We start from the raw sequence: 23,374 nt of genomic DNA, 5'->3' as shown, positions 1-23,374 counted from the left end.
CAAAATTAAATTATCAAAACGCAGTTAATAAATCATTATCATTGTATCAGACTAGTCTAACATTGGTGGTATACTGTTAATAGCTATGGTCTGCACTTTTTATAAATTAAATTATCAATTACACATGATTACAGTAATCATCAATCACCCACATTGGTGCACATACACAGAGGCGCATTTAAGAAGGGGGACGAAGGGGGCAATTGTTCCCGGCGCCAACATTTTAGAGACGCGTCAAAATTTGTTTTTGTTTTCATGCCTAGTTATATAGTAAAAACAGTACTTAAATTTAAATTGTTGAGTCAGTTCTGAGTTCTGATACACTTAATAGTACTTATGTTAATGGGGAAAAATAATATAGAACGACCAATTTTTCATTTGATATCCTTGATTTATTCTGCGTAGAATAATAATGACCTAGTCTGGTTGTTGAGCTGCGGACTCAATTCAAAATTTAAACTTGTAATCTGTCAGATTGTGATTTCGACTAAGTAATTAAAAATAAGTTATATTTTAATTTATTGTAATTGTTTATTGATTTATTTGGGGGGAGGGGGGGTCGCAAGTAATATATTTGCCCCTGAGCGACTAAAAGCTCTTTTTTATAGTTTGTACGAACTTTTTTTATTTTTGTTTTGATGTAATCAACTGACCAGAAAATTCAAAGCAAAGCGTATACTTTCATACGCTTTTTCTCGTGTTCATTGGTTTTTATAACTGTCACTACTTATATTCCATAAACACTCATGTTATCTATATTGATCCAAAAATAGTTCAGTATAATCATCACTAACCACTTAAAAACCATTTTAACAATTTACTTCGGTCATAGGCGCAAATAAGGGGGGGGCTTGGGTAGGCTTAGCCCACCCAGTTTTTGAACGTAATATCTAATTCCCGAATCCCATTAGTTATGTGTATTGTGTAACGGTTTATTGTCTTTAGAAGTTTAAATGTATCAATAATATGAATATTATCATTATATTATTATCAAACATTTTATTATTTACGGTTAATTATCAAAAATCCAGGTTCATTTTATGAACATTTTATCGCTAATCACGGACGAAGAGTATATAACTAGCCCGTGTCGTTAATATTGTACATAAACAATAAACGTATTGACGGTCTTAGAATAAGATAAGAAAAGTGAAAACCGTAGTCCGTGATATTTGTTTAGCAGGCTGCGTTGAGAGTTTTGATTATAATTAATTTTAGTTTATAAACTATAACGTGTTTTTAATTTGTATTATATCGTAGTAAAGTGTAAACGATTTCAATTTGAATGATGTAAAAGAAGTTGTTGAAAAACAAACATATCCGAACCTTTTTAAATTGTTACAAGTGGCTTTATCTATTCCCATAAGTTCAGCTACTTGTGAAAGATCATTTTCTTCAATGAGACGAATACAAAATTGGCTAAGATCCTCCATGGCACAAGATCGCTTTACATTTTTATCTATTTTGAATATAGAAAGAGATATAACTAACAAAGTAAATGTGGATGATATTTTAAACAAATTTGCAGAAAAGGACAGAAAAATAATTTTAATTTAATTTTGTAATAAATATTTAATAGCCAGAACTGTATATTTTATCAATTACATATTTTTATCCTTTTTTATTCAAATTCATTTAGGTAGCTAGTCTGTAAGTGAAAAAATTCTTCTTTGAAAGTAATTATTAACCATTACAGGTAAGGACTTCTCAGTAATATAAATATAAATATATTAGTGTTGATAATCAATAATGGGGGTATGGGGGTGAAGCCCCCACGAGTCGGTGATAGCATTAAAATGTAGCCCACCCAGAAATAGAGCTCTAGTTGCGCCTATGATTTTGGGTTGGTATAATAAAAACGTAATAATTTGAATAGGCACTGAAATTAAAAAATATTTAATTCAAAATCAAGTTCACATCTTACATGACGCGATACTGATCACTAGAAATGACGTAAAATAAAAACAGTTTCTGAATGACTGATAATCAATTTTGAAGATTCAGTCATGCTGAAACAAATGTTCACACGTTCATAATTTGTTCAGTTGGGTGTTCACCAATTGCGCTTGAAATGACCTTTTCATATAAGTATCAATTGTGCTCATAACATTTTACAATACACAAGGAAAACTTATTAGTTAGTTATAATTAGTGCGCGGATTTTTATGTAATTACATATATTTATTGAATGTGAATTTCTCAATTCTAATTAAAAATAAGCACGTTTCATAATACCCTGAATAATATGAGACCTTCTTTATTTTACATATTTTCACATATTTTGATGTAAATACATATTTTTAAATATTTCATCGATATTTACATATTTTGTAAATATTTCACATTTTCATATCATTTTAATAGTTTTAATTTAATTTACAATTATTATATTGGATTTAAAATGAAAGAAGATATTTCAAATCTTGATTCAGATATTACAATCGCTTTACTTCTGGTACTATATAAAATAATGACTTGCAAAATAATTTAGCATATATTTCCAAAATTATTTTTCTTGGTTAAAATAATAAAATATTAAAAACATTCAATCTAACAATAATTGAAAGTCTCGTGAAAGTGGAAAATGCAAAAATTCAATGAAATTAAGTTTAAGGAGAATCCGAAGTTATAATAAAAATTAATTAAATTACGTACTGGATAATAAACTGGTTTAAAAAAAAAAAATAATTTATTAGATATAATCTTATTAATACAAATGAAAATATGTCAAATTATATTGAAGTAACACCATCCGACATATGAAGTATGAAATATGCCCCATTAACCTCGGTCGACGTTGAATGCACCCTCAGTCGCTACGAGTTGACTTTGAAATTTAACTGCCGTACATAAAAATTAGAAAATCTTTAAATGTACGTCTTATTCAATTGTTATGCAGAAGACAATAATGAAGATGATTAAATAATTAATTATTAATTAATAATTAAAAATTAATGTAAAATACCGATTTTTTTTGTTAAATATTTTACGTTTTTTAATACATATTTTAGTAAAAATAATAACATAAATATTTACATATTTTTACTTTTTTATTACAAAAAAATCCACGCCCTAGTTATAAATATATAATAAATGAATAACCGATTTTTATTTGATTATAAATACATAATATAAATTAATTAATAATTTTTTTTCACATTTAACAAGTTATTTTTTGATCGTCAATTATTCAAAAATAATTATTATAAATATAATAAAAATAAATAATTCACTGACTGATTTCTTTTGCTACTATTTATACACAATATAATATAAATAAATAGATTCAAATTTAAAGTTATACCAGTTACATTATTGTTCACATTAAAATTTTTTACAATAATAAATCAACAACTTTTTCATATCTGAAGCAAATTTGAATAGCGCAATTGGTACATTGACCCTAAATAAAAAATTCTTTTTTAGTCACAATTTCATTGAACAATTTCAATTTTGATGAATCAGACATAGTGAACGTTTTAACTGACACGTGTGAACCGACGGCGCGGTGACACGGAAATTATTGTCGTGAATTCAGTTTCAATAGCCTCTATAATACGCAACTTATTCTCCCCGGCTCCCTCCGTCCAACAAGCCAAACCATTGTATTGGTAGTACACATTCGTCGAGACAGTCTCGGCATGACTTTCGATAAGAATTTAGATCAGGCGAGGAAGCGCGAGTGCACACAGTATATTCTCGCTTCTCGGCTTCGGCTAAAGTGACTAGTCACTTTGGTTATTGACTTGGAAATATCATTTGCACCGGCTCCTGATCTGAATGAAGCTTTTTTTTTTTAACGCAAATGACTTCTAAATGTAGCCATGAGCGAGTCTTATTTTTTTTTTTTTAATTCGGTTACTGAACATTTCAATTGTCCACTTAATCGAATCGATGTATCGTTGATTTGTTTCCTGTCTTTGCAGTACAAATTCATCGGGTTCTATATAACGGGTTCATTTTGGTTCAAAAACTTTAACGTAAATTCATTGAACCAGTCACACTTGATAAAAAGCACAACAAAAAAAAAAGCGACGAATATGCGATAACGCACGAGTATGAACTAGGTGCTCTTGTGTTCGCGTCTCGAATGGCCCGGGTCCTTTGACTCAGGCACAAAAAACCGCCTTCTGACTGAGCGCCGTCGAGGAGAGGCGAGACAAAGCGACAAAAGAGCACGTCTAGTTCACTCTCGCGCTCGATTGTTCTCGTGATACCTCGGCGAATGTGTACTGCCGGCATTACGATTGAGCTTGTCGGCGTCGGTTTCATTGAAACGGCGACCGTCGTCAAAATAAATAAAATAGTATTTCCATCGAAATAAGTATTTATAGGTCTTAGATTTTGCGGTCATCAATATATAATAATAAATAAAGAAAACGATATAATATATTTTTAATTTCAAGAAAAATATTTCTCTACTATTTTATTTTTAAATAATTATTATTTACAATTAGCTGTTTTTTTTTTTAAAGGAGACGCAGTCTCAAAGTCTCCCCTGCTGATTTGCATTTTATCAGTTGTAACTAAATTTAGGAGTATATTTTTTCCGATAAAGAGCCGGCATGGGTAGAGATTTCTCGGGCCGAATTTATATCTCAATCCGTCCATGATTACGAATAAAACCGTTAAAAATAAGTAGATTTCAAATTAACTTTACTGACCTCCTCACTTTATTAGGTCAAATCGTTGTGCGTGTGAAAACATCAACAAGTCAATAACTCGTAGTCATCCCTTCGACGTGTGTGTGTGTGTGTGTCGTTCCCTCGGTTGACCTTTATAAGTCTAATCAATCGCGTGTCCAGCTAAATGTCATACATCATGTATGTATGTTATATGTATTACGTATTTTATAATGCCCATTCCTTGCGTGACATACCTTCAATACTCGCACCTGACACTATGTGCAGTGCAGTACACATGACAATATATCATCACTGTTTATAGCTGTTCCATCCGCGTTCGACGATCATTAAACGCCGCACGTGAAACGCCCAATCGAACGGTAAAGACGTAAACGTGGCTAGTGCGATTTTTTTATTTTCGTTTAAAGTCATACGGAGACTGGACAGAAAATTAACCAAACTCCTATAATATTTAAAGCCTTATGTTTCGTTTCTGTTTCTGTTGCTGTCCCGCTTTCGCCCGTAGTTTCGCAAAAATATCGTCGTTTTCCGCGCGCCGGCGACAACACACATCGCCTTCACGCGAAGACACGAATGATATCGCACCGGCTGCCGACAACGGGCCTCCGACTAAACGCAATTATAGATTTCACAATTCCGTCTTACGGAACAAGTCGTGGGGCAAAAACCGTGGTAGGAAAATATCTTTGAGCCACACTATGTTCGTGGTGCCCAAAAACGTACCACCATCGTGTGCACCATCGATTATCAAGTAAGATAATGAACATGGAACCTATTCCATTTGTATTTTAGAACTTGACGGTGTCGCACATTAATTTGTACAAATATATATTACCAACTTTCCCACTCGTAATAACAATGCAACTTCTACCAAAAACCATAAAGCAAAACAATAAAAATCAAGAATACAGAGTCTCCCTCTATCCCATTTCCATAAAATTATAATTTTTAGTAACAGCACTTTTTTAATTAATGAAATTGCACATTATAATTAGGTTATTATTACTGTTATTATTACATATTATTATTATTTATTGTGTTCTTATGTCTAATATAAATCTGAAAACAATTTACAAATTATTTATTTTAATGTGGGATTTATAATTTAAATATACTAGATGTATTTAAGTCCTTATAAACTGGCTTCCTGAAAAATACCTTCATAGTAGTCTTATTTATTAGGTACACACTTCTCGAATCCGTAGTGTGCATTTCTAATTTTGGACTACATACTTTACGTCGCAATTTGCTAAAAATAGGGGCTGCAATGTTGCATCCACAACGCCAAAAAGCGATAATCTAATTATCTTTCCTTTCACTACTTTACACCCTTAGACTCAGTGACGGTGCTAGAGTTTGCGAGAGCTTGGGCAAAATAAATGTTGGGTCTTATAATTTCTATTAATAAAATATTTTAAGTTTAGTTAAATAAGAACCGCAGGGCCTTAATTATAATTTAAGGCGCGAGGCACTGGGATACTGCTCATATTGCCCCCTCCCTCGCGTCGTCCCTGCTTGGACTTTTTGGGATTAATCACTCAGATGCCTGTATCTGTTAAACATAGAATAATGTCCTTTACTACAATGTACACAGTTACGGATAAAAACTTTTTATATATAATGTCAATATCTGAGCGTTTTTCAACGCGCTTTGTCAAACCAGATGCTATTTCTTAATCTTGTCATTCACCATACCGAACGCTGGTAATTTACATAAAATATGTTGACAGACACTCGACACCATTGCAATTTTGAAACTATATTTTGGTAATTAAAAGTAACTTTCTTCTGTCTATAAGTAGTATAATTTAAGATAATTTTTTTTTCAATTTATTTCAACCGAAAAAATACCACCATAGATTATGATTAAGAAATGTTAATTATTAAATCATAACACTAAAGCATAATATTATAGATACCCAATAATAATTATCAAAACCTCCGTAGTCAAAATGTAATGTTACTGAGTATTATTATTTATTTTATACAGTTCTATAGAACAACATTAGTAAGTATAGTGACCTGTTGCGTGCCGTCGTTCAATCGTAACGATAGTTAAGTTTTTTAGGATAATACTCCAAATAAAAATACTCAAATATAATTTAACTGTTTATTTAAGAATTTTTCTAAGTACAAAAACATTAATTAAGAAATGATCTGGCGTGAAGGTGATTGCGACTGTACATGTAAACCACATCTGAATATTGGTCTATTCGGGACTCCCTTATATACCCCGTTTCTCTTAGTTGACCCGGACCTAGTGAATGCTAAATCACTTGTCCTATGCGATTCACCTTGGCATTTAGATTGATGCCGTTCTATAATATTTTAATTATTATGTACTAATTGTCTTCTGTACCATATAATTAGTAAGGACCCACATCTCCGTAATATATCATACTAATGTCTTTCTGTAATAGTTATTTTTAATGTCACACTTTGAAATGTAGCCACACGATTCATATATAATATGTGCTTGTGTCACCCTCTAATTAAATTAAAATTCCTTTCTATTCATACGAATACGAATATTATATTAATAATAATCATTTTCCGATTTCTATTATTTATGATCTACGTGGTCCTATCCATGTCTTATGAGTCGTAAGGACCTACATTTGTGTATGTCCGCAACAGACCTTAATTCCCTAAAATAGTATTAGTATTGAACAGTGGCAAAATTAGGAATTTGGTTTGGGGGGGATTATAGGTCTTAGTAAAATCTGTACACCTTATACAGTAACCCCCCGACAACACTAGAACAAAATTTTTAAAAATTTTAATTTTAATAATAATAATAATAATAATAATAATAGTAATCGTAATAATAATAATAATGATAATAATCATATTATCACAATATAATAAATAAAAAAAAAGTTTTGGTGGATCCATCCTCCTAATTACGCCCCTGATATTGAACATAGTATTTTATAGGTGGGAAGATGTAGCTGAAAGGTGGGAAGATGTAGCTGAAGCCTCAAAATTAATATTTCGGTGGCGGTGCATGAAATATAAATATGTGTCCACCCACTTTCAAATTTATAAGATGAATAATGACATAAATTTCATAAAAATGCATTCTTATATAGATGTCAGAGAAAATCGCTGATATTAATTTAAATTTTTTTTTTTTTGTATACTTCAGTGTATCTGTTGCGTAATTCGTATCCATTAGCGGGAAAATACTAAATTTTATTACCTAAATGTCCCAAGACCTGAGTGCCTTAATCTATGACGAAATACTAAAGTGGTGTATAAGTTACTGGGTATATGAGCATGTATTTTGGGCATATATTTTACAATGAAAGTTCTATTTAGGTAACACTGTAGGGGTAGTTATTTTATTTGGAATTCATCTCTCAATAAAAATGTAACTTAAAAATATTGTAGACTCAATATACTATAATTAGAATCTAAAATATCGTAAATAAAGATTAGATAAGTACATCATATCTACATAAAAAAAATTGAGGAGTTTAGATTTAAATTAACACAATTGATATCGAGATGATTAACTTTAAGATGGCAAGGTTTGTTTTTATTATTGCCGAGTCGTATTATATTTAATTATTTCACGCGGGTCTATATTTAGAGGGGGGGTAAGAACATACCAGGGGGCGTCAAGTCTCAGGGGCGGCAAAATATTTTAGCAAAATCAATTTTAAAAATGATGTACCTAATGAAAATAAAATAAAATGGTATGTTTTATTATGTTATAATTTGTTAATTAAAAAAAGTATTAAACAATTTTAATTTATAAGTTATATTTTAATATTAAAGAATCTTGATTATGGACGAAATAATAAGTGCTATATTATTATTATTTATTTTTTTTTTTTGGGGGGGGGGCATAAATTATATGTCCGGGGGTGCTAAATTTTTAAATATGGGCATGATTTCATGGCTAGATTTAAGGTTGGAAAAACCGAGGAAACCAATTTTAAGTCATCAGAAACGTTGTCAGAGATGGGCTCAGAGGCATTGAAGAGAATGATATTGCATTTACGGTGATCTCTTTCGAGTACTTCGTTGAAGAAATCTGTTTTATAATTAAAAACTTTTTCTTCAAGAATGGTAAATTTTTTTAAAATATTATTTTCCGACAACATTATTCAATAATTGTAGGATCTTATCTAGCTTTTTTGAGATATTAGATTCTTACTTAGAACATTTTTGTTCTAATAATTTTACTAACTTGATCAGTTTATCCAGTCTTGAATTACCAGATTTTTTTGAAGCAGACGAAGTCATGTTGTTAAGACAGTTTAAATACTTCCACACTATGAAATTAATTAACAGATTTATATAATTTTTAAAAACACAGTTTTTATCCCTTATCCCCTTCTAATTGTATTAGCGTTTTTTACATAATTTAATAAATAAATGTAGCTGTACTAGGTGCGTTTCTTATAATAGAAAGTACCAAAAAACATAGGTATATAAAATATAAAAAATAAATACAATTACTCCGAAAACATCAATTATTAACAATTTAAATATATACATATTAATGACAATCAATGGATAGTACCTACTCTATGTTTTAAACAAGGCCGTATATGAGGGGGTCCAGAGTGTCTGGATCCCCCCAAAATTTCTTCAATATTTTACGAATGTTTAAAATAATTATTTATTTTTAATACCAACATAAATATTTTCAAGTCAAAAATGTCTTAAGCTTCAATTAATCATTGATCGCTTTTAGTTTTATATCATAATATCATATAAAAATATGATATTAATTTTAATAAAAGAAGATTAAATCTTTTTCTGTCCTATTTTTAACCAAATATCAAAAGTTAAAATCTAAATTCAATAAAATTACAATATACATGCTTTGGACCCCTCCCAAAAAAAATTTCTAAATTTGGTTTTAAGTCTGGTAAGATATTAAATTATTACTAAGAAGCCCATACCTAGTTAATTTATAGAACTTTGTTAAGGAATTTATGAAATATAATAAAAATAATAAAAAATAAAAGTTAACAAAGAAAAATAAATAACAAAAATTAAAAAATCTATCTCTTGAAGCTTATTTTAGAATAACTATGCACTATAAAACATGTTTATGTTCTTTTAAAATTATAATTTTATTCTAATTCCGAACCTTAATAATAATTAATATAAATTCATATAGGAACAAAAGGCGATTGTAAACTCCGCTAAAATACCGGTTAAGATAAAAAGATGATAAAAGGTCTAATGTAAACGCCGCCAGTTTTTTTTTTTTGTGTTTTGCCTGTAAATCCTTTCATAGTCATCTGAGAAATTAATTTTATAAAAGTTAACCATATGTTCATATTTTTAGTAAAGTTCTTACCGAATTTCAAACCCATACTTACCTGTATATAAAACTAAATGGCATATCTCAAGTAAATAAGCTAAAAAATTCGAAATAAAAAAAAAATGATAATGTTACAGGGTGCTATAAATAGGTACGCTAATGGAGTAATAATACATGACTTAGAATATTTACAAATTGTATCAAATAATTTTAGTTTACATACATGACATAACTGTATATTTTTGGATTATAGGGTATAACCATTATTTATTATGGTTTTTTTACTATGATTTAAATATTTAATGTGAACGATATGATATATCATATTAATATTATACTTCTGCTTGATTTTCTTCACTGGCGGAGTTTACATGAACTCAAATTTACCTGATTTTTTTCAGTAACGGAGTTAACACGAACCCAATTTTTACCTGTTTTTTTTCTGGCAGAGTTTACAGTAAAAAAAGGTACTTGTGGCGGAGTTTACATGCACCCGAACAAAATGTCACTTAGACTCGCGTTTTAGATTTCACATATTATGAAGTGTCTTTTATATCCTAGATTTATGTTTTTGTTATAAAATGATCACACTGAAGTATCAGTTATATATTTTGATACACATAAATCTCCTCTAACTAATAATAACTAAAATTTTACTTAGCTCCTTTTGTTGTGGAGCAATCGATATTAAATATAGTAAAAAGTTGGTTATGATTGATAGTTAATGTACACCATATACATAAGACCATTACATTATAAATAAAAATCAATGTGTCGAATCAAAGACGTAGGTACTTGAACGAGACAATCGATAAGCACAGCCGATGCGTATGACGGCTACTACTATCTTAAATACATGGATAAATAATATAAAAAGACCAATATTTTCCCCAAAGTAGATCTTTTCATAATTTACCAAACCTTTGTAAAAACGTTAATGGGGTACTTATTTCTCTTGCAAAACACTAGATCGCATAAAGCATTCATTACGATGCTTTACGATACAATTTTAAACGAGTAATTAAATAATATTATAATTTTAGTATAGAATCATCAATAAGAACGACGTTGTCAATGACCGTGGTTCCAGAAATCAGACCAGAACAGAAGCTGAAGTCACCAATTGCCATCGAAGTAATAACTAAAGAACACTACGACTCGAATACATCTCAACAGTATTCAAACAGTTCAAATTCAAATAACAGTCACCATGATAGTTTATCCGAGTCTTCTTTAAATATTCCGTTAGAAAAATTGGACGGTTCTGCGATATTAGAAACGCTACATTTCGATCAGTCTAAAGGGAACGACAGTAATAAGTCTTCAGCTAACGGTATTATTAATCACAATAACAACGTCCCATTAAACTCTATAAATGGGATTTCATCTAAAAACGAGTAAGTTTATTACACCACATATAGCGGCCACCATAAGCAATAAATAACTTATATTTTTCGTCAACGCAGCAAACCTATAGCTCAAGTTAAACCCACGACATCTACTGTGCAGAAACTAAAGCCGCCCAAGGAAAGGAGAAAATCAATCAGTAGAAAGCATCAGAAAAAACAAGAAAAAAGATCCGATGAAATGGGACCGAATTTTACTCCATTCAACGAACCTCAAAAAGCTTTACAGTTGGCTGCCACTCAAATCAATTGCTCGGAATGGTAGGATGTTTTATTATATATTTGATTTGTAAATTGCATATATTACCGAGTTTATTGTAATCGATTTCGTTCAATTTATTAATCTCGTAGGGAAGCAGCAGTCACGGGTCTACAGAATATTTCAAGACTATCTATGTTTCACGGAAAAGAACTACGTCCTAACTCTTTGCAGCCATTCGTTCGAACTGTAGCTAAACACATAAAAAGTCTCAGATCTCAAGTTTCTCGAGCAGCGTGCACAGCTGTACAGAAAATGTTTACATACGTGCCTAAGTCGGTGGAGCCAGTATGTTACCACTGATGTTATTATTAAAATACTTAGATCACATTTTAAATTAAATGATTTCATTTAGGACATTGAAGTTATCGCATCAGCTTTGTTTCCACGTACAGCTGATACAAATAGATTTCTTCGAGTACAAAGCACAGATGCTCTCAACGCGATGGTCGATAATGTAAACCCTAATAAATGTGTGCATGTGATCACATCTAAAGGAATTAAGTAAATTGATTGTTGTTGAATAGGACACTAGGTATTATGATTACAATAATATTTTAAACAAATGTTTTTACTTTTTAAATTCTAAGGCACGGTAATCGTTTGGTTCGTGCAGAAGCATGTCGTCTTTTAGCCAGGGTAGTTGATAAGCTTGGAGTAGGTGGAACACTTCATTTACCGGTAGATGCTAGAGATTCTGTAATAACTGCTGCTACAAACATGGTATTAGACAATACGCCTACTTCTCGGTAAGTTAAAATATAAATCAATCGTGCATGAATGATATAAAATAATTGTTTATAGACAAGCTGCTCAACACATATTATCAAAATTGAGTGAAGATCCAAGAGGTATGGCACTTATATCATCAGCAGCTTCACCAAACGTGAAAGTTACATTAAATAAATCGTTGTCAAGAATATTTCTTAAATGAAATATTTTTTTGATCAATGAATTATTACTATTATTAATTTAACAATTAATAAAATATATAATATTTTATACAATATTTATTAGTTTTATTAAGAATAGATTATTTATGTTTTTTATTTACATATTATTAAACACTTAAATTTTTTTGTATGAATAATATTAAAACAACAAAGAATTAAGGAATATGGATGATATATAACTAAGCCATGATAACAAAAAGGTTATTCAATTAATCGAATAATAGGACAAAATTAACAAATTTAAAATAATAAGTATATAGTATTAACGAAACAATGAAAAAAAAATACTATACTTGGTTTACATTATGAAGCAAAAGTGACATAAACTACAGTATTGTTTAAGAACATTAATTTAAAGTGTTTATTGCAATTTTGAACGTTCAATAGCAGTATTATGATCATCCTGAAAGAATAAAATAAAATAATAATAATGGATCTAGATTTTATATTATAGCAATGAAAAATAAATTTAATATTACCTCACTATAATCCAAAATTGGTACAGTCCTAGATAATAGATTTCAGTAATACAGTTAATATTAATTTCATACAAAATTAATTGCAAAATTAAATGCTAACAACTTACGTTTCATATAAAGAACCGGGTATGTTTTCTTCTACCCATTTTAAATCATCATCCTAAAAAAAAAAAATTTATAACAATATTTTTTTAAAAATATTTTTGATAATATATACAAGTTGTGTTTGACTTTTTGTGCTACTATTTGAAGCAGGATAGTCTTTGTAGGGTGTCACATTGAAATTATTATTGGATGTATTAGTTGTAGTTCTCATCTTTACATCTACACAAAAAATAGTATTTCAATAATAAATAATTTTTTTAAGTTTCATAATTATGATTATATAACCATTATAAGTTTCTTTAATGAATAGTTCTGTTTCATCTCTATCATCATCAGGAGCATCCAGCAATGGAGTAAAAGCATATCTAAATAAATATATTATACAGATGATAAGTAAAATAAAAAATGGGGGAAACTTCTAGGTTCTGGGATAAAAGATTCTAAGTGAAAGAGGTTGAGAAAATCAGTTCATTGTTCTAATGATGGTAATCGATATAAAAATAGAACCAATTATCATAAGGTAGGTTGAAATTTAAATGTTCTTACTTTCAAAAAAAAAAAAAACCAAGAAAACATTATATACTTAAATATTTACAATAAGCTTAAAAAAAAAAGTCTAAATCTTTTATAGCAAATAGTGATTTAGTCATTTAATGAAATTTTAAACTTTAAACAGTTTTTTTTTTTTTGATCTGTAACAACGTTAAACATTGGTATGCTGTCAATTTTGCAATTTTTCTTGTAATTTTATGTCAGTTCTCACATTTACTAAGAAAACAATAGAAAAATTCATAAAAAATTAGATAATATTTTTTATCTGAAACCTCATATGCGTGTGAAGACTACAGCAATTTTTCTGTTGAATATATTCAATATAGCCCTATTCATGGTAAAACTAATACATTCCTCATTTCACTCTAATCTAAAAAAACTAAATTATTAAACATTATTGAGTTTAAGAAAAAAGGCTTATAAATATTAAAAAATACCTTTGGTTATTATTAGTTGGCCTCCAAAGTATCATAATAACAAGTAAAATTATGGAAAACTCGATATGCCAAAAGGCATCGTCTAACCATTGTTCTTTCCAGTTCTAGCAGTGATAAAAATATTGTTTTATTTATTATTTCATATAAAATAATAAAAATTGTTATTACTTACTCCACCACAATTTGATAAACGTTGAGTCTTTATAAAATATAACATAAATACAGATGAGGTCACAACAGTAAAACCAAGAACATTAGTAAAATGTGTATATAATTGAAGTTTTACTGCATTCCTAAAATAAAATAGTTCAAGTATGTAAAAAAAAAATTTACAATATTATATGTACATCATAGGCAAGCATAGACATTATTGACGGGGGGTGCATTTCTTATTTTTCAACATTTTTTCTTTACCTTTTAAAAAATAGAAAAAATTCGGTAATTATTTTTTAGGAGACTTACTTTCATACATTTTGTTTTCACAATTCAATACTTCCCACTTGCGCAACTAGTTTCAAAATAATCATTTATTGAGAGGACTGCAAAAGCTGGAGGGCTCTAATTATATTTTTCACAATAATAAATAGTTAGGCATGTTTTTGTAGAAAACAGTAATGGTGTTGATCATTATCGCAGTTCAACGGTGGACATGAATAACATGTCTTCAATAACTATAATGTATACACCTAATACTGTTTAATTTATATATTATGTCTTAAACAGAACAACTTCCATAATATAATATAGCGTAATATAAGAATATTATGAGATCAATATTAAATATTTTAAATCTACCGAGTGCTAACTATTTGTATCCTATTATTATGGAAGTATAAAACTAAGGGCTTTCAGGAGACCTCTAAAAATTGGACGCAGATATTTTGTATTATTTTCCAAAATAAACTTGAAGCCATAGGTGGTATGTGCATACTCTATACCACCCATGTGCATGCCTATGACACACATATAACATTATATTTTATATATACAACCTTCGAAGTCTTAAAGCTCTAGTAGTCTGAGTTAAGGCAGAAAATATCCAACAAACAATTCCGGAATCCAGAGCAGCCAATGGTAATTCAACTAATAATATCCCATTGTTCATAGTACTTGATAAACGAAAATAAGATTCCATTAATGACATTATTAGATATAAGGAACTAACTCCTAATACCTTAGGTAAGAGTGGACCTAATCTGGGTCTAATTAATAAAAAAAAAAAAAATTTAAGAATATTAATTATTGAATATCAATATTTTAAAGAATACATACTTGACAATACCAAATCCTAAGCTTACTATAATAACCAATATTCGTGCGAGAGTTCGTTTTAAACAATAAATCACTTCAGCTATCGTCATTACTCCATAAATATTATCTAACTGTCCAGTAAGATTCAATTCATAATATTCAGCATAAAAGGCTGCTTTTTCAATCATTCCTAGAATTGACAAATCAAAAAATATTTTTTTAAAAGTGTTCATAGTTTCAACTATTAATTATTTATTAAAATTATTATTTACCTAATAGAATGACAGCTCCAATCCAAAATTGGATTTGAAGTAAATCCCTCCATTGCATAAATAATAAGATCAACCATGTTAAGCCAAAACAAATGTACACAAAACACATAAACTCGTAGAACTAAAATCCAATAAATTATTAAAAATAATACCAATATAATAAATAAATAAATAAATAAATAAGTAAAATTAATTACATGCAATAATGGCCAATTCGCAGCAGATAAAAATCCATGTGGACCTTTCATTATAACTTCTAAAGTGCCAATAAATTTATTTTCATCATTATCAAATTCAGGGACATCATTGGCAATAGGTGTGATCGTAACAGTAAGAAAGTACACTCCATCTTTAAGAATAGTGAAAACTGGATGTTTAGAAGATCTCTGATAAAAAAAAATATTTATATGTTACCAGTGATATGGATAATCCAGTATTTTGTAAAATACATAATTATATAAAATGCCAAAAATCACTCAATAATATACATAACACGAGCTTTGCATAGGTATTATGTATAATACCAAATATGGAGAAGGCAATATGATGAAAATCAACAAAATTGAGCATATTACCAACAACTTAACTTATCATTTATCAAAAATGCGTAAATGTGCGTATCGTGTGTCTACATTTTGGTGCAATACAGATTAAGATTCTATCCTACTATAATAATAATTCTGAGGTACAATATTGTACATATATATTTATATATATATAATTTTAATGCATTATCATCATCATTGTGTCTTGTCGCGGTGTTGCATCTATGGATACAATTGAAGTCAAATTTATATAACTGCATAAAAATCATAAAAATTTGGCCAATAACACTAGTTTTTTTTTAATCTAATGAACGATATAATGTGTTGATAGAAATTATTTTAGAAGTTAAAGCTAGAAATAAGAAAAAACAACCTAAGGATTTCCGTTTAATCAAAAGGTAAGTAATTCATATTGGTTTAGGCCCTAAAGGTTCAGAAGTTATTCATTTGCATGTTTTTTTTATTGACTCTTCAACTGTAATGCTAAGCTATAAATGCATTTAATTAATTAACAAGCAAAATAAAATAAATTTATAATTATTAACTTGAATTTATTAAAGAAAAGAAAATTTATAAATGATTTTTGTAAAATTTTTATAAAAAATATTTTATTTAGATTTATATATATAATGTTATAAATATTTATAAAAAAAAACAAGCTGAATTTTAAGTTAGATTAACACTCCATGATTGGCTAAGATAAGGAATGGTTAGGTAAATAGTATCATCTTTTTGGTTTTTTCATTTTTTTTTAAACTTGAAACCAATGTACCAACACTCTTGAAAAAAAACTATTTTAAGTAAAAGAGGACTAGTGGATTAGTTTATATTTTTAAAAATAGTTGATATTGTAGTGGAACCAAACTTTTTATAAGGATGGTTGAATTAATGTTAATGACAAAAAAAAGTATCTAGGGGGAAAAGTAAATGAAATTAAAAAATTTCAATTGTATTATCAAACCATCAAATTATTACCAATTAAAATTTGGGAAATAATCAAACATTTCAAATACATATTAACAACACAAATTATACTAAAATATTTTTAAAATGCTTATACACATATTCAAAAACATTTTTGAATGAATACAATTAATATTTATGGAATAATAACTAAATAACTAATATCTTATAAAAATTTGTTAAAATATCCAATTTCATTTTCATAAATTTTTTTATGACATATAATATTATTATATATTTTTTTTTTGGGCTACAATGAAAATCTTTCCAAGCTTTAAATATTAAAAGTAAAAGTTTTATGAATTTTTAACTATAAAAATATGGAGGAATTTTGTGATTTTTATATTTTTTTCAAAATTTAATAATTTACAATTTTGTTTTTTTTTACAATCAAAAAAAAGTATCATGAACTATAAATTAGATTTTCAAGACTTTTTGTCAAACTTTATAATTTTATTGACATTTTATGAAATAATCAATATATATATTTTTATACATAATATTTAAGATATATTTTTTAAACATAAATAGAGATATTTTTAATTAAAACTTAAATTAATTATTATACATAAAACTTACTTGGTGCAATGGACCAATATTAGTTGTGTTAGTTTCATATGATGATAAATCATCCTGTGAGAAAAAATAAAAATTATACATACAAATCCAAGTGTATTACTACTTTCAATAAGTATACATACTAAATCTATCCCATAAGCACAAGAGTAAGTATGATCTTCAAATTTCATGTTATAATTTGTATATGAATTATTACTCTGGAAATCTCGACTTATTTCTTGTAGCTGAAGGTCTTTGATAAGCTATAAGAATGTTTTTTTAGTTTTTTTTTTCAGAATCATAAAAAAATATATTTTAAAAATCTTACACCACTGCCAAGTTGTAAATAGTAATAATTCCAACATTCTGGTTCTGTCAAAATCCAACTAACAGTGACATTGTATAAATGATTACAGTTTACTAGAACAAAATTCATAAAAAAAAAAATGTTTTTTAAATTATGATAAAAAAAAATGTATTTACTTTTAATATATATTTTTGATCCTTTAAATAGACTGTTGGGGAAACTATATGGTTTCTCGAATACCTGAAATATAACAATATTTAATTAATTAATTAATTTCGAGAGCAAATTCGTAATAAAATACTTACATTTTCAATATATGTTGACCACGATCCTTCTTCACGTCTGACGGCATGGCACTTAAATGCTAAAAAAGTACATAACAAAAAATAAATTGGGACATTTGAAAACATTTGAAGTAAATATAACCAATGTTTGTAACAATAATACGTAATATTTTGTTTAAAGATTTGTCAAGATTTGTATGCAATTAATCCATAAGTTAAGTAACTCTATTTATTGTTTACGTTTTCAACAGTCACCAATATTCCAACGATTAAAACAACATTTCCAACAATCCGTCGGCAATTGATAATAAACGGTGTTGATAATAAGTCCAGTGTGAACCTATAAAGAAACAAAAATTCTACCTGCGATTATAAGCAAAGTATAATTGCCACTGACATGTTACGTTACAGAATACTATCATTGCCAATCTTGGTACATTATTATTTTTTTAAAACAAAACCATATATCTTATACCTACTTGCAGTGGCGCCGAACTCTATATTAAGGTCGGGCCTTGGCCCGACATCTTTTGAAAATTTAGGATGGGGCCGCTTCATATTAGGCCGATGTTTGGCTGTCAGACCGTGTGAAAGTTCATTACAAAATTAAAGCCTACTCTTCTAACGTTTTTAACTACAGTATTTTGTTTATCTATTGTGTGCACTAAAATAGTTAATATAGGTACCTACAAGGTACTTAAAGACTTTTAACCAGCTATATCTACTTGAATGGTTATTGGTTAGTGCGTAAGAATAATTAGGTATTTATATTAATTAATACATATAAATATATAATAATAAATATTAATTAGTTTTTACACAGAAATAAGTTTTCATACCTAACCATCAAAAATATTACTATACTATTAAGTTTAATAATAATTATCCGAATCATCAAATACTACAGGTCAATCACTTTTTGAACTTTTTAAATCAGTTATGGAAGAAATTGGATTAGATTGGAGTCAAAATTTAATTGGACAGTCATATGATGGTGCAACAAACATGAGAAGATCATATAGTGGACTTCAATCATATATTTTCAAAGAAAACCCGAAAGCTCTTTATGTTTGGTGCCATGCACATAGATTCAATTTAATAGTGTTATCTGCTGTTAACTGCTGTAAAGAAGCAGTAGATTTATTTGGTAACATGGAAAAACTATATTCTTTTATTGTGGGTAGTAAAAATAGATCGAATATTTACAGAAAAAATCAAAGTGAATTGTATCTAAAGAAACAATTAAAGGCAATCAAAAGAGTCGGAACTACTAGATGGATGTCCAACTCATTTGCTCTATCTACTGTTCTTGAAATATTAGAAACAATTTTAGACATGCTTGAGCAAGTAAAAAATGTTGAAGGCCCAGTTGATTTTAAAACTGGTAGTGAGTGTAATGGGTTACAATCATATTTTCAGTCATCACGTTTTATATTAACTGCGTTTATATTTAAACATATATTTAAAGTCATGGAACCTTAAGTAAAATACTTCAATTCCGTGTTTGGACTTAATTGACAACAGTTGATTATTTAAAAAAGGTAGAACGAAAAATAACAATGGTGCGTACTGATGAATAATTTAATAATATTTTTGAAGCAAATCAGTTTTCTGAAGAACATTTTGGTGATTTTAATATGAATAATTTAACGTCATTTAGAAATCGAAAAAGAAATGTAGTTCGGCGTTCAAGTGAACTCTGCTTAGATGAATCCATTGGAAGTCCTAAACAATACTATAAGATATCAGTTTTTTTTTTTAGTAATTGATATTATTCTACAACAACTTAGCGATAGATTTGATAAAAATACCATATTTGTAATGAAAGATATAGGCATAGATATAGGATCTCTTTTCTATGGATATAGGTTTATTATCCCTAAAGTGTATAAATGAAGTTGGTCCTGTGCCCCAGTAAAATGTGTGATGTCTATGTAATTAATCAAGAGTCTGTAAGAAATGATTACATACTATTGAAAAGTGTTATCAAAGATTTAGATCTCAATTTATTGAAAAAATTACCAGCTAAATTACATGATGAATATGAAAAATATATAAACGGTTCAGATGAAAGTAATAAAGAAGATGAAGAAGAACGGCAAGATTTAAACAATTTTGGAAGCTTAAAAAATATTTTTGAAATAATTAATACTTTGAATATTATATTTGTACACAATAATTAAAATAAGTTTAATATTGCCTACTTCTAGTTGTACTGTAGAAAGAAGTTTTTCCAAATTAAAAATCATTAAATCAAGGCTGCGTTCCACTATGGATCAACACAGATTAGAAAATTTAATGATTATTTCTTGCGAACAGGATACAAATATAGATGTTTCAAAGGTAAATATGATAGAACATTTGTATTGTTCTTTACTCAATTATTAAGTATAACAATTAATAACACTATTAATAAATTATAAACCTATGACCTATCTACCTATATAATTTTGTTTATTTTAGGTTACAGATATATTTGCAAGAAAGACACCAGTATTGACTAAGTTATTAACATTTTAATGTTAATATTTGTGATTGTGTACCACCATGATTCTTTGCAAAAAAAAAAAAAATGTTTACCATACATTTTGTTATTTCATTTTTATATTTTATTTAAATAATTTCAAAGTATATGCATGTAGAATAATCGATTTCTTATGAATACTGATGTCACGTCGTGTTGTTTATCTGCTCAAGATCTTTTCAATTTATTACAAAAAACCACAGTATTTTTTTCTAATTCTTATAAAAGAACTGGTATTTGGAAAAATTTTCTTTCGAAAGATCAAACTGGAAATGATAAATTGAGAAAAATTCAAAAATTGGGTACTACTAGGTGGAATAGTAAGGACGCTGCATTGAAAAATATTTTTGGTCCTTGGTCAGAGTCTAGTGAAACTAGTGATCGATATGACGTTTTATTGGAATCTTTATATTTTCTTGGTTCAGATAAATCGATTGATTCAAATACATCATCTGATGCAAGGTTTTTAATAGAAAAATGGACATCTTTTGAAACTATCATAATTTCATTTATATTTCTTGAAATTTTTCATTACACTACTGCTGTTTCAAAATATCTTCAATCTAAAGAATTGGATTTCATTACTGTTATAAATCTAGTTAAGTCTTTACTAAGTGATATTAGAAAAGGATCATCGAATTATGACAAAGTTGAGGAAAAAGCTATTAATTTTATTTCGAGTAAAAACAATTCTGATAAAATTAAAAAACTTGAAAATATATTCATAGAACAAACATTTACTAATAAACGAAGGCCAAAAATTAAAAAAAATGTCCGGTGAGAAAGCTTCGGATGATAACAGAAATATTTCAAGATCAATACCCATCGAAGAATTTACGATGTTTTAATAAATGTGTTTGAAAAAAATGAAAAAATATATGAAGTATTAGGTACATTTAATACACAACGTTTTAAAGAATTCGCCAAAAATCCTCATTTAATTAATGACGATAATTTAAGATATGTTGCTTGAACTAGGATATATTATGTTGGACATTTTTGTAGAAAATTCTGGGGTTAATTCAGATAGAATTTCATCACTATTATTGGAAGACTTTTCAATAGCACGTGGAAGATTTGAAATTTCAGTTACATTTTCGTGTTGATTTTTTTTAAATGAAGTCACAGTAAAATTTAGCTTTCGTTGTTTACTATCCGACCCAGCTGCAGACAATAATGCCGCCTGCTTTTTTAATTTTTTTTCAAACCCACTTTTTTGTTTTTTATTCTTATTTTTATCTTCCATTTCCATTGTAAAACCAGAAACCACTATTTAAAAAAAAATATTATTGTGATTAATGTTGATAAAATTTAATATAGAGGGTGTAACAGAAAGAACCGAATACTTCCATGTATAGCTAAAAATGCCTAGTATAGTAATAACTACTTTTATTATAATTATAAATTTAAATTTCAAGCTTTTCGCCTTTACTTAAAAAGTTACGATTATGAACATAAAAAAAAAAAAAAATATAAAATATAAAATATAATAAATTTAGTATTTACCTGTATGTTTTTAAGTTTTAACTAGAGTATTAACTATAAACCATTGATTATAGATAATATAGATAGCTCACTGGATCAGTAGTGTAGATACAATTCTTTTCTGGGGGGGGGGGGGGGGTGTTTAAGAGTAAGTTTTTAAGTGTTCGTAGTATATCTTAAAACGAGATCATATATAATAATATTACATTTAAAATAGTGTTATTATGTCCCGTATTAATGAAAATTATTTTGTTATTCAATTTTTAATATATACCTAATCATAGTAAAATCAAAATATTTTACTATAATATATAAATATTAATAAATAATAATCAAATATCATTAAAAAAAAAATCTGTGGGGGGGTGGAAACCCCTTACACCCTCCCCGTAACTACACCACTGCACTGGATGGTTTTTCGATGGCGTAGAATATAATTGCCGGTAGATAGCGATAAAAGAAATAAATTTATTTAAATTGATATTTATAAAATAATCCCGTATAGCTCCGTATCGAACCAATGTTGGTGTGCGTCGGGTGGGAGAAACAGATAATTTTCTATTACTTATTAGATAAGAATATTATATCCCATGCGCGACGGGCGAAGACAACTAGGCCGAGCTGTTTCCGTACCATCGCATCGTAATCATTGTTTATTATATATTTTGTATTATAATTTATTTATTTTAATAGAAATAAGTAATTATAGTATTTATAAAGTATATGCTCGGTACTTACCTCCGTCTTATTGTAATACTTATTATTCTTTGTTATATTTAATTTAATTGATTACTGATAATTACAATTTTTAAAGTGAATTTTTTTTGTATTATTGTATTCTAAAATCTCTTATTAGTCAGTTTAAGAACATATTTTTTCGTAAACTTGAATTTCATATAATTTTACATCTTGTGTACATAAGTAAATGTGATCTAAATAAAAACAAATTAAGCATGACTTCAATTAACTTATTGTTATACAAAAATTATTGATTTACAATTTTTAAAATATTTTAGAAAATAATTATATTATTAAATCAATGTAGAAAATCAAAACATACA

General features: G+C 28.0%; 2 protein-coding genes and 1 pseudogene across 2 annotated transcripts in view; 2 read left to right on the top strand and 1 right to left on the bottom strand.

Moving 5' to 3' along the window:
• Positions 1–12,532, top strand: part of LOC112684829 — a 31,412-nt gene extending 18,880 nt beyond the window's left edge. Inside the window, exons 7-12 of the mRNA XM_025556527.1 lie at positions 10,977–11,330; positions 11,400–11,600; positions 11,691–11,886; positions 11,954–12,102; positions 12,189–12,347; positions 12,403–12,532. Of these exons, the coding sequence (XP_025412312.1) occupies positions 10,977–11,330; positions 11,400–11,600; positions 11,691–11,886; positions 11,954–12,102; positions 12,189–12,347; positions 12,403–12,532 (1,189 nt within the window). The remainder of the gene's footprint in view (positions 1–10,976; positions 11,331–11,399; positions 11,601–11,690; positions 11,887–11,953; positions 12,103–12,188; positions 12,348–12,402) is intronic.
• Positions 12,533–12,741: 209 nt separating this feature from the next.
• On the bottom strand, positions 12,742–18,602 carry LOC112684895 (transmembrane protein 87A). Its single transcript, XM_025556617.1, has 16 exons — positions 18,326–18,602; positions 18,197–18,260; positions 18,042–18,133; positions 17,857–17,976; positions 17,735–17,788; positions 15,845–16,033; positions 15,648–15,768; positions 15,397–15,565; positions 15,117–15,326; positions 14,297–14,417; positions 14,125–14,228; positions 13,421–13,500; positions 13,248–13,354; positions 13,138–13,190; positions 13,031–13,058; positions 12,742–12,954 (listed from the first exon to the last, which is right to left on the bottom strand). Exons 1-16 carry the CDS (start codon positions 18,428–18,430, stop codon positions 12,913–12,915), a joined length of 1,659 nt encoding a protein of 552 aa, XP_025412402.1. The 5' UTR covers positions 18,431–18,602; the 3' UTR covers positions 12,742–12,912.
• Positions 18,603–20,223: 1,621 nt separating this feature from the next.
• On the top strand, positions 20,224–20,824 carry LOC112684927 (annotated as a pseudogene).
• Positions 20,825–23,374: the final 2,550 nt, after the last annotated feature.

This window comes from Sipha flava, unplaced genomic scaffold (genome assembly GCF_003268045.1).
Source record: "Sipha flava isolate LNK unplaced genomic scaffold, YSA_version1 258_pilon_pilon, whole genome shotgun sequence".
NCBI lineage: Eukaryota > Metazoa > Arthropoda > Insecta > Hemiptera > Aphididae > Sipha > Sipha flava.
The sequence above is the reverse complement of the archived record's forward strand: the minus strand, read 5'-3'. Positions and strand labels throughout refer to the sequence as shown.